Source organism: Sus scrofa, chromosome 1, assembly GCF_000003025.6.
Source record: "Sus scrofa isolate TJ Tabasco breed Duroc chromosome 1, Sscrofa11.1, whole genome shotgun sequence".
Classification (NCBI taxonomy): domain Eukaryota; kingdom Metazoa; phylum Chordata; class Mammalia; order Artiodactyla; family Suidae; genus Sus; species Sus scrofa.
In genome coordinates, this window is record NC_010443.5 from 99,095,950 (window position 1) to 99,116,000 (window position 20,051).

At 45.3% G+C, this 20,051-nt stretch overlaps 1 protein-coding gene across 3 annotated transcripts in view; it reads left to right on the forward strand.

Moving 5' to 3' along the window:
* Window positions 1-14,722, forward strand: part of LIPG (lipase G, endothelial type) — a 28,732-nt gene extending 14,010 nt beyond the window's left edge. For 2 of the 3 annotated variants that reach the window (XM_013992843.2, XM_021094488.1), the window contains exons 5-10: window positions 197-418; window positions 2,818-3,060; window positions 4,306-4,426; window positions 6,014-6,232; window positions 9,654-9,758; window positions 12,714-13,411. In XM_013992843.2, coding sequence (XP_013848297.1) covers window positions 197-418; window positions 2,818-3,060; window positions 4,306-4,426; window positions 6,014-6,232; window positions 9,654-9,758; window positions 12,714-12,735 — 932 coding nt within the window. In that variant the 3' untranslated portion in view covers window positions 12,736-13,411. 3 annotated transcript variants of the gene reach the window in all.

Consider the following 20,051-nt stretch of genomic DNA (forward strand, 5'->3'; position numbering starts at 1 on the left):
GTTGAACCTGGTGACCAGTTTACAAAGTCAGCTGAGTTGCCAGGACCGGTGAAGGCTTCAGAAGAAAGCTTAAGTTCCTCTGCGTTAGGATTCACGGGTGGGGGACAGTTGCATTCTGTCCCAGGTGCGCACTGAGCTTTCCGTCAGGGCTCGGCGCACCTGACACAGCTCGTCTTGGCTCCCCCTCCTGCTGTAGGTCTGGATCCTGCTGGGCCCATGTTTGAAGGGGTGGACATCCACAAGAGGCTGTCCCCTGATGACGCGGACTTTGTGGACGTCCTGCACACCTACACGCGCTCCTTTGGCTTGAGCATCGGGATTCAGATGCCTGTGGGTCACATCGACATCTACCCCAATGGGGGCGACTTCCAGCCGGGCTGTGGACTCAACGACATCTTGGGGTCAATTGCATATGGAAGTGAGTTCCTTATTTTTTGTTTTGGCTCAATTATTACATCTCTTCCTAAATCAACCAGAGCTGTTAGCGCCTGGTACCGAGGACATCCCGATGAAATCATTCCCACTTTCGCCACAGTGGCCCTCCAACACTGTTTATGCTCCAGTGCCCCTTCCTGCAAGCCCATTAACAGCCTTCCCATGGTCTCCACTCTGCTTTCTTATGCTTTGAGGTCACAATTATTATTGACTAACTTCTTTTTATGGTAAAAGGAATACATGTTTGTTGGGGGCAAGCGTTGTAGAATTGCATAAATTAAAAAGCAAAAATGTCCCCTCACGTCCCATGCCCACTTCTACCTTCACGCTGGAGGTAGCTTACACGAACATTTTGTGTGTATCCGTCCTGTCTTTTTGTTTTGCAAATTCATTTGTGTGTGTGTGTGATATTTTTCAAAGTCACATTGTTCTGCAACTTTTTCAGTCCAAACATATTATAACGTATTATGGACATTCTTAGACATCAGAGTTCATAGATCTACCTAAGTTAGTCTTTTTTTTTTTGGCCACCCTGTGGCATATGGGAGTTCCTGGGCCAGATTCGAGCTGCAGCTGTGACTTACCCCACAGCTTCGGCAACGCTGGATCCTAAACCCATTGTGCTGGGCTGAGGTTTGAGCCTGTGTCCCAATACTCCAGACACTACTGGTCCCATTGTGCCACAGTGGGAACTCCCTTCAGTTATTCTTTTTAAAGGTTGTACAATACTGTTTAGCATGGATATACTATAATTTAGTTTTTATAACACTTTTAAAGAAGTAAAGTCAAGATGCTTGCTCCATTCACTTAAAGTCTATCTTTCTGAAGGTCCAAGCCTATTTGCATCAACCTTGGGCTGAACTGAATTTGCTGCTGAAACTGATGGGCTGGATGTCTTTTGCTCACTGCCTTGCATCGTGGCAGGTTTTCTAAGTCTTGGCTCCTAGGCTCTCTCCACTCTGATGCTCTGCTCTTTGGATGTTCCACTTTGTCCTTCAGTCCTAAGTTGCCCTCTTCCAATGTGCTGATATCCATGGAACCTTGCAGGGCTTGAGGGTCCGTGACATTGGAAGCTTAGCCCTTAGATGATGGCATTTCTTAAAGCTGAAATGTTAAGTGTTAGTGAGGAGGTGGTAGGGGGGCTTTGCCAAATTTTTCTTAAGGTCCAAGGATTTACTGGCACTATTGCTTTAGTCTCTGGTTGCAAGAAATAATGATGTACTATGAATCAAAAAAATCCAAAAGATGCTCCTAACTGCAACTAACTGACTGTAGGATGCAGAGAAAATAACTTCACCTACAAGGACATTTGGGTTATAATCTATCATGGAAAGGACTGGACTAGAATGAGGTTGACAAACATTTTCTTAGAGTCAGCTAATCAGTATTTTAGGCTTTGCAAACCATATGGCCCTAGCACAGAGGCAACTGGAGACAATAGTAAATGAATGAGTGTGGCTGTGGTCCAATAAAGCTGTAGAAAAATGGGGCCAGCCTGCAAGCTATAGCTTGCTGAGCCTTGGCCTAGATGGTGTTTAGTGTCTGATCCATTTCCAGCATTTCATGACTGCATAACGCAATTGTGTAGTGACTCTTACACACAACTGATCTCTATCACCCTGTTTAGTGCTTGTCTTGTGCATTCTCTTGCTCTCAATTATTGTGTGCATATTAGTGCTGTCTTCCCACCTGGAGGGCAGGCAGTTTGGTAGCAGGACTGTCCTTCAGTTCTTTTTTTTTTTTTTTTTTTTTTTTTTTTTTGCTTTTAAGGCCACACTCGCAATATATGAAAGTTCTCAGGCTAGGGGTTGAATTGGAGCCACAGCTGCCGGCCTGCGCTACTACCACAGGAACTTGGGTTCCAAGCTGCCTCTGCGACTTACACTGCAGCTCATGGCAATGCTGGATCCCTGACCCACTGAGCGAGTCCAGGGACCGAACCCACATCCTCATGGATGCTAGTAGGATTTGTTTCTGAGGCGCCACAGTGGGAACCCTGTGGCCTTCAATTCTAACAAGAGCACATCACGAGACGTGTATTAATAACAACACAAACAAGCATACTAACGGTAACATGAAAAGTGCTCATTGCTCTGACCTCTGTGGCACAATGGGCTCAGCAGTGTCTGGGGAGCACTGGGTCACAGGTTAGATCCCTGGCCCAGCACAGTGGGTTAGGGATCTGGCATTGCCACAGCTGGCTTAGGTCAAAACTGCAGCTTGGACCTGATCCCTGGCCTGGTAACTCCATGTGTCATGGGGTGGCCAAAAAAAAAAAGAAGTGCATGTTACAGATGAATTATGTACAGGGCTTACTGATCATGTGGGTGGACCCCAAGAAGCAGCTCATCCTAACCATCTCCAACTCCGCCTCCCCTGCAGCAATCACAGAGGTGATGAAGTGTGAGCATGAGCGGGCAGTGCATCTCTTTGTTGATTCCCTGGTGAATCAGGACAAGCCAAGCTTCGCGTTCCAGTGCACGGACTCTAACCGCTTCAAAAAGGGGATCTGTCTCAGTTGCCGGAAGAACCGTTGTAATAGTATTGGCTACAATGCCAAGAGAACAAGGAATAAGAGGAACAGCAAAATGTACCTGAAAACCCGGGCGGGCATGCCTTTCAAAGGTAACCTCAGTCCCTGCCCTCATTGCCCTCAGGAAAGACCTTTGCCTTTTTCCTCCTTCTAAATACCACATTGTCCAACAGGGCATATCCCACAGTTAAATCAAATCATTGCAGATCAGATTATGTTATGCCCTAGGGAAGTTAATCTTTAAAAATAAATGATGGGAGGGAGTTCCCTGGCGGCCTAGTGGTTAGGGATATGGCATTGTCACTGCTGCGGCTTGGGCCGCTGCTCTGGTGTAGGCTCCATACCTGGTCCAGGAATTTCTGCATGCCATGGGTATGGTCAGAAGAAAAAAATGATGGGGATTCCTTTTGCGATGTGAATCATCACCCTATGATCACAATATCAATATCTTAATTTTCTTTCTTTTTTATTACTCAATGCATTTTATTACATTTATAGTTGTACACCAATCATCACAACCCAATTTTACAGCATTTTCATCCCAAACCCCCAGGTCATCCCCTTATCCCCCAACTGTCTCATTTGGAAACTGTAAGTTTTTCAAAGTCTGTGAGTCAGTATCTGTTCTGCAAAGAAGTTCACTGTGTCCTTTTTTTAGATTCCACATGTAAATGATAGTATTTGGTGTTGGTGTCTCACTGTCTGACTGACTTCACTTAGCATGATAATTTCTAGGTCCATCCATGTTGCTGCAAATGTCATCATTCCTTTCCTTTTAATGGCTGAGTAATATTCCATTGTGTATATGTACCACATCTTCTTGATCCACTCCTCTGTGGATGGACATTTAGGTTGTTTCCATGTCTTGGCTTCAATATCTTAATTTTCAATCTTGCCTTTAGCTTTTCAAAGCGCATATTTGTTTTTTCTTTTGAACATCAAAATAACCTGAGATAGGACCAACAGTGCCTCGAAATTATATCTTGCATTTTTATAACATGTTCTAAAACCATAGGGTATCATGGATAATGTGGGTGTTATTTTACGTATGAGGAAGTTGAGGCTCCAGAGGTTATTAATACTGTGGTCCTTAAATTTAAGGTCATAGAGCTAGAAAGTATCTAGGTCAGAATCCCCAAACCTCAGGTTCAGGGCTCCTTCTTCTATACTGTAGTGACCTCTTGGGCCATCAGACAGAATGAGATCAAAGGGAGGCTGGATATTGGGCTGGACCAAAAGGAAGGCACTCCCTAAAAACTCACTGTTCTAGGTGAGTCAGTTTGGGCCTAAGATGACAAGCAAGGCTCACAAATGTCTTTGTTCTACTGTCTCTGCAGTTTACCATTATCAGATGAAAATCCATGTCTTCAGTTATAAGAACATGGGAGAAATCGAGCCCACCTTCTACGTCACCCTTTACGGCACCAATGCAGACTCCCAGATTCTGCCTTTGGAAATGTAAGTCACAGTCTGGGTTCAGGGCAGAGAATGAGTTGCTTTGAAGAGGAGTAGAGGGCAAGAGTGTGCAAACAAGTATAGGAGAGTGTAGTCTTTGTGTCAGGGTGGAGCTGGGTGGTTTCTCTCTCCTGCTTCACACTCTCCATGGACGGAGCCCTTGACTCAGAATATTTCCAGGAGGGAAGCTCTTGGGGGTGAATCAGTAGTGTGAGAATCTGCTGGATTGGCTGTACAGAAACTGCTGTTTCATTTCCGTCAATGCCTGATTCCTGAGGCTTTGGGAACCTTGCAACTTGATAACCTCATCCCTGGCCCGTTTCTCATGATCTGTGGGAGGGGCACATAGTCATCTGCACACATCTGTTGCACACATCAGCACTGTGCTGAGTAATGCTGGATTGCAGAGTAACATCATCAGGGTACCTGCTGCTGGGGCTCTGCGGCTAGTGAGGGGACCAGGCTTGTACCCACACACTCATGCACAGATGGGGTGAGGTAGGCTCCCCCAAGTGCAAGGTGACAGGGGCAGGCAGTAGGAACATCTCCCCAGGTTCCAAGGGAGATGGGTGCCTGTGGGCTGAGAACAAGAGAATACTGTTGAGCGGGGATATGACTTCTTTGTGCTTTCTCACTTCTATTCTTTCCTGGTCCTGTCCCCCCAGGAAGAAGCCTGAATGGAGATGGGCAGGAATGGCTTTTTTGTGTGTCTTTTCAGGGCTGCACCTGTGGCATATGGAAGTTCCCAGGCTAGGGATTGAATTGGAGCTGCAGTTGTTGGCCTAAGCTATAGCTACAGCAGTGCCATATCTGAGCCGTGCCTGCGACCTATACCACAGCTCTCGGCAATGCCAGATCCTTAACCCACTGAGTGAGGCCAGGGATCAAATCTGCATCCTCATGGATACTAGTCGGATTCTTATCCTACTGAGCCACAAAGGGAACTCCCAGCGATGGCCTTTTGTCTTTCATTCTTTTTATTTGGTTTGCTTGTCTTTTTTAGGGCTACGCCCGTGGCATATGGAGGTTTCCAGGCTAGGGGTTGAATCAGAGCTGTAGCTGTTGGCCTACACCATAGCCACAGTAACGCAGGATCCAAGCTGCATCTGTGATCTACAGCACAGCTCATGGTAATGCCAGATCCTTAACCCACTGAGCGAGGCCAGGGATTGAACCTGTATCCTCATGGGTGCTAGTCAGATTCATTTCTGCTGAGCCACGTTGGGAACTCCAGCCTTTTTTTCTCATTTAAAAAATTTTTATTGGCCTATAGTTGATTTACAATGTTATGTTAACCTCTCCTGTATAACAAAGTGATTCAGTTATAGGCATATCCATTCTTTTTCAAGGAATGCCTTGGATAAGAAGCTGGATTGCTGTGGGCAATGTTATCTCTCTGTCTATGTGGAGCACAGCTGAGCTTCTATCCTGGTCCTACTGGTGTGATGTGGAGGGCAGAAAAGGGAGGGAAAACCTCTTGCATTTGTCTCCAGTCCATGTGGGACAGGTGCTGCCACTGTGTCATTGTGCATGGTGCCCAAGTTTTCCAGGTGGCAGGGGACTGAGACCAACTTCCCTTTCTCTTGGCAGTGTGGAGCAGATCGGGCTGAATGCCACCAACACCTTCCTGGTCTATACCGAGGAGGACTTGGGAGACCTCCTGAAGATCAAACTCACCTGGGAGGGGACATCTCAGTCCTGGTTCAGCCTGTGGAAGGAGCTCCGCAGCTATCTGTCTCAACCCCGCAGCTCTGAGCGCGAGCTGAATATCAGGCGCATCCGGGTCAAGTCCGGAGAAACCCAGCGGAAGTAAGTGTCTCATCACCCTTTCTATCCTGGGTTGATGGTCAGTAGCGTCCTTTCCTTTGCTGAGCACATCTTCCGTCTTTCCGTATCCAGAGCACATGGGCAAAACCTCAAACCCTTTGCAAGGAAAAGTGAATTCCAGATCAAGCCCTCTGTCAACTGTCGTGCAGCTTGTGTTCTGATTGCAGACCCTCAGTTGAGAGGGCAAGTGGGGGATAGAGCCCAGCCCTGGTTTCACTTGTTAAGCCCTGTGCTGGCCTGGAGGAAGAAGGCCTTATCCTGGACAGGGATTTTTTTTTTTTTTTTTTTTTTAAGAGCTACACCTGCAGCATATGGAAGTTCCCAGGCTAGGCATTGAATCAGAGCTGTGACTGCTGGCCTATGCATCTGCAACCTAAATCTCATAAAGAAGTTTGAATGGAAAAAAAGTGACTTTTTTTTTTAAGGCCACACCTGTGGCATAGGGAAGTTCCTGACAGGAACAGCTTGTGGCAACGCTGGAATCCTTAACCCACTGAGTGAGGCCAGGGACCAAACTCACATCGTCATAGACAGTGTGTTGGGTTCTTACACAACGGGAACTCCTCCATTGCAGTTCTTCATGTGTCCAGTTTCCATCCAATACCTGTGACACAGCTTGGCCATGTGGAGAGTGGATGCTTGAGTGGCTTGTCTGAGTGATTATGGACTAGGATCCATTGGAGTGTGTGGGGGAAGGGTGCCAGCTGAGGGAAGCTGTTAGCCCCAAGTTTCTGATCTAGATAATTGTGTCTTTTTTCTTTCTCTTGGTGCTTGGAAGTGCAGCTTGTACCTATGTGCTGTAGCAGAAAGAGGATCATTTTTGTAAAATATTTCAAATCTGATAAACCCCTAAGAAGTAACTAATGTGACCCGTTTCTCATGTAGGTTTCAGATATTCTAAAAGGTAAAACATTGCAGATAGTCTTGAAGCCTCTTAGTGCCCTTCCCCGATTCTCCCCTTTCAAAACCAGATGCACTAGTCTTCCAACATTAACTAATATTAGTGTGTCTCCCTCTTCATGAGTTTTATACCCATGACAACGTATAGAAACTTCTGTTTGTACCCATGGATAACTTATAGAATTGTTTTGGATGCTTCTGAAGGACATTTGCCTGGGCCTTGTTAACATTTCACAGCGCCCGTGTAATGTAATCAACCGGCATCTGAGTTTCTGGCCGCAGCCCCCTTCCTTAGAAGAACAAAGTTAGCTGATAAGGGGGACTGCAATTGCCACAAGGTTACCCATCTAATTACCTCTTTGGCGCCAGCAGAAGATGCCTGCTTGAAAGTCGGAAAATATGGCCCTTACTATAAATCATTATTGTTAACCTAAACACTATTCCTAGTTAAGATTTGAAGTAATTTGATCGCCGCTTCGCTTTTGCACCCCTGCTTATGCATGCGCACCCCCTCCCAACCTGGATGTAAGTTTGCCTTTATAAATGTGGTCCGTTTCTTTGTTCGGGGCTTCACGCTCAAGCCACTTTAAGGCAGTGTGTGGCCCTGGCCAGTAATAAAGACTCCTAATTTGTTTTTTCCTGTGTTGGAGTGGTCTCTGTTCTTTTACGGCACGACACTTCTGAAGTGTCCGAGTGGACATATCCCTTTAAAAGTTGCTTTTCGGAGTTCCCATCGTGGTTCAGTAGGTTAAGAACCTGACAGAGTATCCGTGAGGATGGGAGTTTGATCCCTGGCCTTGCTCAGTGGGTGAAGGATCTGGCATTGCCACAAGCTCAAAGATGTGGCTCGGATACAGCACAGCTGTGGCTGTGGCGTAGACTGGCAGCTGCAGCTCTGATATGACTCCTAGCCTAGGAATTCCACATGCCACAGGTGTGGCCTTAAAGAAAAGATTCCTTTTTTTTTTTTCATTCAACATTGTTTATGGTATTTAGCCAATACGTACAGATCTAGACCATTCACATTTAACCCCTCCTTGTACAAACAATAGTTTCACCATTGTTCTGCTGAAGGTTTAAGTTGGTGTATTTTTTTTTTTTTTTTTTTTTTTGTAGTCACAAGTAGTGCTGAGGTGAATGAACATCCTGGGACACTTTCCTTGTGTATGTGTGTGAGGGCTCCTTTGGGGCATGTTAAATCTTTGGGTTATAGTATATGTATTCTCCAAATGGACTGGCCATTATGAAATCTCTCTCCAAAGAGGTTGGACCGATTTTTAATCTAAGCCACAGATTAAGAGCTCCCTTTTCCCCTCCTCCTCCCTTTGGTTGACATTCTTGCCATTCTGTTGGGCGTGAATTGGCCCCCTATTTTTGTTTTAATTTGTATTTCCTGATTGCGAGTATAGCGAGTGTTTACGGACTGTTTGAACTTCTTGGTAAAGTTCTGAAAGCTGTTCTGAATGTGGCTTTTGTCCTGCTGCTGAGCATCAAGTCTATTGGTCACAGGGTCATGTGGGCCGCATGCCACTGAGCCTGGGGAACCCCTGTGATTTGGCTGTAAGTTAGAGCTGGAATGATTATTGGATCACTGATTCCTCCTGTGATATTGGTTTCCACTTCCTGAATCTTTGATGCTGAGTTCTAGTTACGCTTGTCCATGGGTATTTCTGAACACAGTGCTGGACCTGGAGTTCCTCCATTCAAGGAGCTTACAGTCCACCATAGATAGAGGAATCCACAAGCTAAGCAAGGCAGGCTATGATGTGTGACAATGAGACAAAACCTCTGTTATTAAGGCCGTGCCATTAGAAGTAATGACAGGAGTTCCCGTCGTGGCTCAGCGGTTAGTGAACCCGTCTAGGATCCATGAGGATGCAGGTTCGATCTCTGGCCTTGCTCAGTGGGTTAAAGATCTGGCGTTGCTGTAAGCTGTGGTGTAGGTCACATATGCGGCTTGGATCCCTCGTTGCTGTGGCTCTGGTGTAGGTCGGTGGCTGGTGGCTACAGTTCTGACTGCTGGACCCTTAGCCTGGGAACCTCCATGTGCAGCTCTAAAAGAAGAAAAGACCAAAAAAAAAAAAAAAAGGAAAAGAGAAAAAAGAAGTAATGACAACAACAAAAGCTACATTTATATAACATTATGACTTTTTGTTAAACTGGGAGTTCAGTGGAGGCTTAGATTAATGAGGTCTTGGGCCATCAGGAAGGCTTCAGAGAGACAATGCCTTGGAAGTAGGCTTTTGACTAGACAGAGGTGGAAGGGGTGATATTAAAGGCTGCATGAGCTGAATTATGGAAGTCATCAAAGCAAGACCCTTTCAGTGTGCTCATAGCATCACTGGGTGGGGCTGAAGGGTTTTGAGTCAGGGATGGCATGATGGAAACTTCTTTTCTCCTTGTTCCATCCACCTCGGATCCAGAAAGCAGCATCTGGCTGATGCACAAGCATGTACCTCTCTCTAGAATTTTGGCTACATCGGTGGTTTCTTTTTCTTCCTAGATTGACTTTTTGTGTCGAAGATCCTGAGAACACCCGCATAGCCCCTGGCCAAGAGCTCTGGTTTCGCAAGTGTCGGGATGGCTGGAGAATGAAAAATGAAACCAGGTAACTGGGGACTTTCTCAGAGTTTCAGTCAGTGCACGTTGGTGGGTCCTTTAGGGTTGGGTGGACATGGGACTGGGCACTGGGGACAGAGCAGTGAACAAAGCTAGAGAAAAGTCTTGTTCTTCGTGAAGCTGACCTTCCTCTGGAAGGAGATAGACAAATCAGTGCGATGGACAGGATATTGGAGGGTGTGAATGTCCCTTTGCCTCTTGTTCTGCCTTACCCTGCACGTGTCATAGCCCTGGTCCTACTGGAAAGAGGTCTTTCAGTGACAAGGTCACCTGAGTTGGTAACTTCTTAGATTGAACTTCTTTGTAGTGATCGAGGCTGTGGGAAGTTCCAGGGCTTCTGGCTTCCTTCTGGGCACCAGGATGGAGTGGGGAGTTGGGTAGAAGGTAAGGGAGAAGCTTAAGGCATAGTTCCCTTTTAAGGTTGTCTGGAACCCAGGTGGGTGTGAGTGGATACTGCTAGGCAACTCTCCCTCCTTCTGAGAAGCGAAATGTTTCTGTGTGTGGCACGGAATCAGACAAAGGGGTCAGCTTCCTTCAGTGTCCTCTTGGGCCATGCTGGAATCTCATTATATCAGAATTGAGGAAGGCTGATCTCATGGTATGAGGCAGTGGGTTCACCTAAAAGGAGAATCCCCTTGTGGCTCAGAGTTGTTAAGAATCCGACTAGTATCCATGAGGATATGGGTTCGATTCCTGGCCTCGCTCAGTGGATCCAGCATTGCCTCGAGCTGTGGTGTAGGTCACAGACATGGCTCGGATCCCCTGTAACTGTGGTGCAGCGCCAATTCAAGCCCTAGCCTGGGAAGTTTCATATGTTGCAGGTGTGACCATAAAAATCCAAAAAAAAAAAAAAATTAAAAAATTAAAAAAATAAAAGGAGAATCAGTCACACATCCTCTGAGCCTAAATGTCTGCTGAGGAGGAGGGAGACAGACCCCCACCAGCCCCCACCCCTTGCCCCATTCAAGTCACTAGATTATAATCCTGCTGCCTTACACTGAGCATGTGGTGTATACCCACCCTGTATTCAGTGCTTTCCAAGTATCATCCCATTTGCTTTTTTGGGGGAGCTATGCCCATGGCATGCAGAAATTCTGGGGCCAGAGATTGAACCTGTGCCACAGCAGTAACCCGAGCCACAGCAGTGACAATGCCGGATCTTTAATCTGCTAGGCCACCAGGGAACTCCCACCTGATTTACTTTTATCATTAAGCCCAGCATGCTGGGGTCATTAACCCTATGAAAGTTGGGGAACCTGAGACACAGAGAGGTTGGGTCACTCTTTTCAGGTCCCCGACCTGGTGATGGGAGAGTGAAGATTTGAAGCAGGTTAGTTTACTCTAAAGCCTGTGCTCTCTTGAGCGTGGAGGTTCTGTTTGCTCAGATCAGTCACCTCTCCTCTATCTGGGTATCAATTATCAAGCAGCTGCATCCATGCTGGGGCCCCCTGTGATTAACTGTCTGCCAACCCCAAGGGCCAGGCCACATCCTGGCTGCTCTTGTCTCCTGCTCAGGAGCATCAGCGTGACCACAGGCTCAGTGATCACAGGACTTGTGGAGTTCTGAAAACTGCCCATCTAATTAAGGGACTCAGTCTAGTGTGGGCTTATATGATTTTTCTGCTATAATACTCATTTTAATTCTTTATGTTTATATTCAAATGTATACCTTCCCAAGGGCTTCCACAGGTATTGATTAGTTCCTGGTACAGCCATGTAGGTTGGACACACCCAGGAAGGATTGGTATTTTTATTGTTATTCTTTTTTTTGTTTTGTTTTGTTTGATTTTAGGGCTGCACCCACGGCATATGGAAGTTCGCAGGCTAGGAGATGAATCGGAGCTGTAGCTGCCAGCCTACACCACAGCCACGGCAACGCCAGATCCTTAATCCACTGAGTGAGGCCAGGGATCTATCCCATGTCCTCATGGATACTGGTTGGGTTGGTTACCACTGAGCCACGACAGAAATTCCCCTTATTGTTATTCTTCTTACTTCTTTTCCGCTCCAGAACTTCATAACAGTTGAGAACACTGTAACTCATCTCGCAACACCTCTTTGAGAAAACAAGTCGTCCTTTCCTTTACCCTCAAAGGAACAGAAAACAATAGGGGCCCGAGTAATAAATTAACACCAAGAAGTGGTGACATCCCTAGACATATGTTACACCCCCAGTACTCTCTCTCCTGCCTTGGGTACCATTCAGCTGTTCACTGAGAAGGAGACTGAGGTTCTGAGAGGCTCAATAGCGCAAGTGTGTAGCTGAGCCTAGAATCAAGTTCTCTTGGAGTTCCTGTCATGGCTCAATGGTTAATGAATCTGACTAGGAACCATGAGGTTGCGGGTTCGATCCCTGTCCTTGCTCAGTGGGTTAAGGATCCGGCGTTGCCGTGAGCTGTGGTGTAGGTCACAGACGTGGCTTGTATCCCGCGTTGCTGTGGCTATGATATAGGCCTATGGCTACAGCTCCGATTAGACCCCTAAGCCTGAGAACCTCCATATGTTGCAGGAGTGGCCCTAGAAAACGCAAAAAGACAAAAAAGAAAAGAGAAAAAAAAGTTCTCTTGATTCTGTCTTGCCCCCTTCTTGCCGGATTTCTTGTGTTTCTAGATCAAAGCAAAGAGGACCTGATGGTTGTACCCACAGTGTTGTGTGTGTGCATGAGCGTGTCCTGTGGGTGTTGTGCTAAATATGCAAATACCAGCACTGGGGTGTGTGGACCTGTGAGCCCAGAGTTGGCTCCAGTGAGGTGTTTCTTAAAGTGAATCTGTGGCTTGTTGGAGGAGGGGGAGGAAGGAGCACTTGGGACCTTTTCCATTTCTTCCGAATGGGAAGCAAGTAAAAGAGTCTGATAGGTATGGAAGAAAGCTTGGTGTTGAGGTCAACAGAGTTGCATGTTTGCTGAGCAAACTAACAGAACAATGCTCCATGTGGTTCCTTTCAGTCCAACTGTGGAGCATCCTTGAGCGAGTCAGAAAGTGCCCCCACCTTCCAAGCACATGGAGGAACGTTACTGCTGAGGACCCACTGATGGAAGGACCCTTCTCGGCCTTGACCCTGGAGCAGTGGGAGGAGCCTGCTTGCTGGGTCCTGGCCCTTGCCTCCCATGATGGCTGGGACTACTTGCCAGAAGGGACTATGCACTGCTATTTTCCTGCTGTTCTTGCTGCTGCTCTCGGGATAGCGCTGACCCCAGATCTGGGTGCAAACGGCTGAATGCCCCTAGCCTCTGTGTACACTGGGCTGGTTTCTCAGTGACTGGCTGAGCCTGTGCTTCACCTGCCAAGGAACACAGGCTCTGGAGTGGCTCCACGTGCCTGACCTGACCTGAAGGTATAGGGAGGTCTTCCTGCTGGGAGCTGATTCATGTCAGGGTGGCAGGTCTGGGCCCTTGTTCACCTGGAGAGAGGAGAGTAGATCGGGAGAGGTGATGAGGCCCACACTGCTGGGGTTCAATGGGTAACTGGTAAAAGGTACCCATTACCTATTGGATATTCCGTCCTGCTCTCCAGCTCCCTCTCTAAAGCACACATCGTTGGCCTTCATATTTTTCTGTCGCTCCTTTTTTGACTGGGCAAATATTTATTAAGCACCTAAACTTAATTAGCACATGGCAATAGACACCTTAGTAAATCTCTCCAAGCCATCTTCTCACTTGAAACCTAGTGGGATGGGGATGTCTAGACTCTTTAAGTTGAGATGATCCATGAATATGCATGTGATGAAAGGCACTCTTGGCACTTGGAAGGCTACAGGATGTAAGAATTGGGGACCCTGAAGCTTTAAGTGGTTTCTACCTATTTCTTCTTCTTTTTTGGCCATACTCACAGCATGTGGAAGTTCCCAGACCCGGGATAGAACCCTCGCCACAGTAGTGATCTGAACCACAGCAGTGACAGCACCAGATCCTTAACCTGCTGAGCCATCAGGGAACTCCTCTATTTCTCCTTAATTAACATGCATTCCTCTTAAGAGTGATCACCAGCAAAATGGCAAGCACAGTATCATACATGTGACCAATTGCTGAATACGATTGCTCCAGAGCAAAATCTCTTCCATGTAGGAAGATGGAAGGTAGAATGTATGTTATACATATCTGTTTGTACAGAAACTAGCACCTGTCACACACAGCTGGTACCAAGAGTTAATTAACGCCATACCTTTTCCTTCTTGAAATATCTTTCTCTAAGACCAGTGCCTTTTCTGTGCTGAACTTCTTCAGAAAACCTCCAATTCTAGATGTCGATTTGAATTCATAGACGTGATATCCGAGAAACTGTTTTGTAATTCTCAAAAGATTTGAACATGCATCACTTAATTAAAGAGTCACACCAGGAAGTGAGCAGGGCAGCTACTATTCTCTCTATTTAAAAAACCAAGCCTTAGTGATATTCAGCCACGTGCCTGGAATTATACACCAAGTCGGTAGAGCCAGATGAGGACCCCAGGCTTCCTAGAGGCCATGCCCATTGCATGCCGATCTGTGCAACCTCATCAAGACCCCTACAGCCATTTCCCACCAGTAGGCCCCAGATAGAACAAAAAAGGAATTTTCTTTTTCAGAGCCATCTAGAAAACCCTAAACCCTCTTATTAAGAGAAAACTGGGAGAACAAATGTGCAAGGGGTTGGGATTTTATGGATGTGATCTATTTGGAAGGAGCTGTAATGTCAGGTGGTAGCAGGGAGGGGACATTGTATTTGGGTTTTTAAGTTTTTAAAGGACATTGTTTTAATCTGTATTGTGCCAAAGTTGTGTCATTGTTCAATGCCAAACCTCTGAATGCATAACCTGTCAAATACCTTAATTCAAGGTATTTTCTCTGTCCATTTCTGTGCTTTTTCTGTGGCTTCTGTGATTTTCTTTCTAGCCAAAGGAGAGCTTGTATTACTGACTGTGCATCTTGGTTGCTTTCTGCTTCTGATTTTAGTAAAGGAAGCCTTAGAAATTGAATCCTCAGTGGGTCCTGTATTTATACTTTTGGCTTGAAGCCATATTTGTATATAATGATGCTTTTTTAAAATGCTTAGAATACTATTTATTTCTCAAGTGTATATAATGTATAAAAACAAATATATGGTTAGTTTCTACTTGACAATTAACTGATTTCAAGATTAAAAAATTTTAATAGTAAAATAATAAAAATCTACAAAATTCTTAGTGGTCTGGCAACTCATTTCTTAAAACCTGAAAGGATTACAGCTGCCTAAGCCTAGGGTTTGACAAAAATTTACTTTAATATAAGATATATTCTCCCTAGCCTGGGAACCTCCATATGCCACGGATATGGCCCTAAAAAGCAAAAAAAAAAAAAAAAAAAAAAGCTATATTCTCTATTTGATACTAATTGTTGGTAGAAAGTGGACAACAGCTTTCATTAAAGAACAAGAAGAGAATTTTTTTGAATCACATTAGAAACACTTGAAGGTGGATATTAGGAAGAACAGGGAGGGAGGCTGGACATGGGGATGTTGGTGAAGATATAGGCTTGGTCTCATGAGATCTAGAAAACAGTGGCTGAAACCAGGTAGAAGAAGAATTCCCTATTGTGTTAAAGTCCCAGCTGGTATTGAGGTTCTGTACCAAAAGCCCAGAGAGGTTCAGGCTCTTAATTTTTACTGCGCCATTCATAGGATGGACCTTTATCCCCAGAGTCCAGGTGAAAAGGAGGGGGGGACATGTCCCCCTTTAAGAGTGTGACTGAGAAGTTGTCCACAGTCTATTGGCCACAAATCAGTCAGAGGATCATATACCGGAATCTGGAGAACACTGTCTTTATTCAGGGTGCCCAGGGGCCCAACTGAAGTTGCAATGACTGTTTAGGAAAACTGAAATTGGGTATTGCCATCTGTTTATCAGCAATTCATCTTTATTCCCTATAAGTCATCCTTTAAATTATTCCATATTGTTGTCAATTTTTAGTAAACTTAAGCTGATCTATCACTATGAAGTCTTAAAAAATTTTTTAATTATTATTTTTATTTTTAAAATTAGAGTTGATTTACAGCGTTGTGCCAATTTCTGCTATACAGCAAAATGACCCAGTCATCAGACATGTATATATATATTTGTCTTTTTCTTTTTCTCATACTGTCTTCCATCACGTTCTATCCCAAGAGTTTGGATATAGTTCCCTGCACTGTATAGTAGGACCTCATTGCTTATCCATTCTAAATGCAATAGTTTGCATCCACCAACCCCAAACTCCCCATTCATCCCACTCCTTCCCTCCCCTTGGCAACCACAAGTCTCCTCCATGTCTGAGTCTGTTTCTATTTTGTAGATAGGTTCCTTTGTGCCATATTTTAGATCCCACATATCTGTATCACTATGAAGTTTGATTTTATTTCTAGTCTTAAGTGTTAAAAAAAGAGAAGAAACCGCTCTGCAAGGGGACTTTTTGATGGTTGGGAAGTGGCTGGTCTTCACAGCCACCCAGACATTCTGAAATACCAGGCTTAATCATGGATGTAGGGAGGGGTTGGGCTAAAGAGAAGAACACATTCTTTTTTGCCTTTTTTTTTTTTTTAAGGCTTCTGGCTTATGGAAGTTCCCAGGCTAGGAGTTGAATTGGAGCTGCAGCTGCAGGCCTACACCACAGCCACAGCAACAGGAGATCCAAGATGTGTCTGCAACCTACACCACAGCTCACGGCAGCACTGGATCCTGAGAGAGGCCAGGGATTGAACCTGCATGTTCATAGATACTATTCGGGTGCATTACCACTGAGCCATAATGGGAACTCCAGAAACGCATTCTTAACCTAACTCAGGTGACAGAGGAAAGGGCTGAAACCTCTTTCTTGGCAACTAAAGGAACTTTATGGAATTGCCCAAAGGTAGAGAGATATGGTCTAGATGCCTCCATTGTGTCTTTTCTGACTTGGGGATTCAGGACCACCCCTCCTCTAACTAGAGTCAGGGAACTTGCAAAGGGCTTCCTTTGACTTTACAAACAAATTGAAGCACTGAACTCCTTGAAAGGATGGAGCCAAGTAGGTATTAGAATGGCCACCGTTACCAAATGTGGCTTTCTTGGTTTTCATCTCTGTGTCCAGAGCTGCTCTGGGCCCTGGGCCATGTTAGTTCTAGGAGGGCTGAGATTTCTATTTAGTTCCTTTGCTGTTGCAGCCCTAACACCCTAGAATAGTGTCTGGAACATAATAGATCTTCAACAGATATTTAAGTGAATGAATAAAATTAGGTATAAGAAACCAGCTGTTTAAAAAAGCAGAAAGGGGGAGTTTTCCTTCTAGCTCCGTTGTTAAAGAGTCTGACTAGGAACCATGAGGTTGTGGGTTCGATCCCTGACCTCCTTCAGTGGATTAAGGATCTGGCATTGCCGTGAGCTGTGGTGTAGGTTGCAGATGCAGCTCGGATCTGGCATCGCTGTGACTCTGGTGTAGGCCGGTGGCTACAGCTCCAATTAGACCTCTAGCCTGGAAACCTCCATATGCTGTGAGAGAGGCTCCCCCAAATAAAATAAAATAATAATAAAATAAAATAAAGTGGCTGCAGAAATTTCCATACAATGGATGGACGATCATCATTGACTTAGTGGCTTCTCTGTTGCTGACTATCAGGTCCACATTCCTTTTCTGCCCACTTACCCCCACCCCCTTTCTAGGCCCCTGTTACATAGTCTCTGGTTGCTCTGAGGACTTCCCTTCCCATACCCCTCAAGTACTCCATTTCCCAAATTACCTGCTTTTCTGCTCCCTCAACCCAAGCTTTGGTTCTTCAGAGTAGCTGATTGGTGCAGGGGATCATTGGGAGCTTTGAACTGAACTCAGTTCTGCTCATATATCAACAGCTAGCAGACCTCTTACAGGTCTCTTACCAGTCCAGAGCAACTTGCATTGTTAAAAGAAGCAGCTTGTTAATCCAAATTAATCTTTGCATTGAGGTGGCTGAGCAAATCAAAAGGAAAACTTTCTTTGTAGGGTAGGGAAACACTGGGTCATGACGGTCACCTTACAACTAGGCTAATCCTGCTTGAGACTCTTTCCTCTAACCAAGTCCCCTAAAATATTGCTGGCTTTCCATAGTTGAGTTCATTCCTTCACTTCTGACCCTATAGATCTAAACACCAGTATTTGTTTTCCCTTCCCCCTCCTCTCCAGTGGTTTCCATGGCAACAGTAGTTGCTATTGAAAGGAAGGAGACAGGTGTCCCCACTGTCTTTTCTAACAGTGGGTTTATCTATAAATTGAGATTAGTCTCTTCTAAACAAGGCTAATCAACAAATAAAAGGAATAAGAGTAAAACAAACACAAACTAGGGTTTAAGTCATTTGTTTTCCTAAACATCTGTGGTTAGTAACGCTGCGTCACCTTGACTTTCCTTTTATCATATCAGTGCATGTATGGGTTATGGTGGGAAAGGGCTGCTTGGAAGAGACTGGAAGCGGGATGGGTCTGAGCAAGCAAGGGCTTAGGGCCAGAGGTCAGCTGTGGCAGCAAGGAGCAGAGTTATCTGGACCATTGCTAAAGATCTCAGCCCAAAGGAATCCACACTCAATTAGTTTACAGTTTCACAGGAGGTGGGCGATCATAGTCAGATGCCAGAGATGAACTTGAAAGCATTGGGGCCCAGAGCAGAGGCTGGGATTATCTCCCTGGAAAGGAGAAGCTAAGAGTCTACTTTAAAAGTAAACATATCTTGACTTCTGCCCTGGACATTATCTAGGACAATGTTAATGGGATGGTTGGGAAGCCTGGGAAAGAGTGTACTTCATGACCTCAACTCATTTTATTTATTCTGTCAGAGATATCGGTCCTGTGCTGGGTCCTATGTCATTTATTTATTTGTTTATTTATTCCCCCCACCCCAAGGCATATGGAGTTCCCAGGCCAGGGATCAGATTTGAGCCATAGTAACGACCTAGCTGCAGCTGCAGCAACAGGGCACCTTTAACCCATGACACCTGACCAGGTATCGAATCTATGTCCCAGTGCTGCAAAGATGACCCTGATCCCAAAGCACCACAGTGGGAACTCCCAAAGTCCCTTTTTAGACAAACGCATCTTCTTTCTGACTAGGCTGCCCCCAGCTTTCTACACAGGCTTCTTTTTTGGCTGATCAAAAAGAAACCCTCAGAAATGTGGCTTCATAAACCCTGCAGATCATTTCCCTGGTGATGCAACCACAAGGCTGCCTGCCTTCTCTACCTCCTTGAAAGTCAGCTTCATTCTGTCAATGAAAAATGTTGCCTGCCCTATCAGCAGACTGAAAATGCTGCAGCCATCAAGGCACCAGCCACTATGCTGCCCCTACGGTGAGTCCTGAGGGAACTAAGGATGGAGGCAACAGGTTTACTGGCTGCCAAGCCCTCAGTCACTGCAGCTACTCCCAGTGGTGCACCCGGAGGGGACTCAGGGTGAGAAAGAACTGGTCCTGGATAGCTAAGGTGATATCAAAACACCTTAGCACCATAATTTGAAAGGCATAATTTCAATGAACCCAGACTCAAGCATCTTTCCATACACAGAAAAGCACTGTCACTTGGGATGTCTGGTTTTCTTTAATTAATCTCTTGATGCTCCAACTACCTGGTTGTGGTTGCGAAACTCCTAGTCCTGGCTCCTCACTCAACTCTTCAGAGTGGTCCCTTAGCTCTGAGAGGCTGTCTTCAGGAATTAAGTCCTTGGAAATTCCGCCCAGTAAAACAGAATTCTCAAATTTTAGGCGGTGCATTTTTTTATGTCAACAATTGGTACCTTGCCTCCTCCTTGCAATCCTCTTCTTCATTAAACAGTTTTACATACTGAGGTTTAATGGACACCCATTACACGGCACATATGTAAATCATATAGTTTGATGTTTTGATATGTGAAGTCATCATGAAACTATGATCTCATCATTACCATCAAGATGGTACCCCACTGTGTGGGCGGTACCACTATTAGCTTATCCATGTACCTGTACCTGTTGATGGACTTGGGGTTATCTTGCAAATAAAGCTGCCATGAACATTTGTGTACTGGTCTTTGTAAGGATAGCGGCTATCCTTTTTCTTGGGTACATATCTAGGAGCGAAATGGCTGGATCATACGATAGATGCATGTTCAGCTTTTTAAGAAAATGTTTTCCAGTGTTGTAGCATTTTGCCTTCCCAGCAGCAATAGATGAGAATTCCAGTTGTTTTACATCCTTGTCAGTATTTGCTATGGTCAGTCTTTTGATTTTTAGTCGTTCTAACAGGTATGTGATTTTATCTCATTTTGTTTTAATTTGCACCGACTTAATGACTAATGATGTGGAACATCTTTTCATGTGGTAGT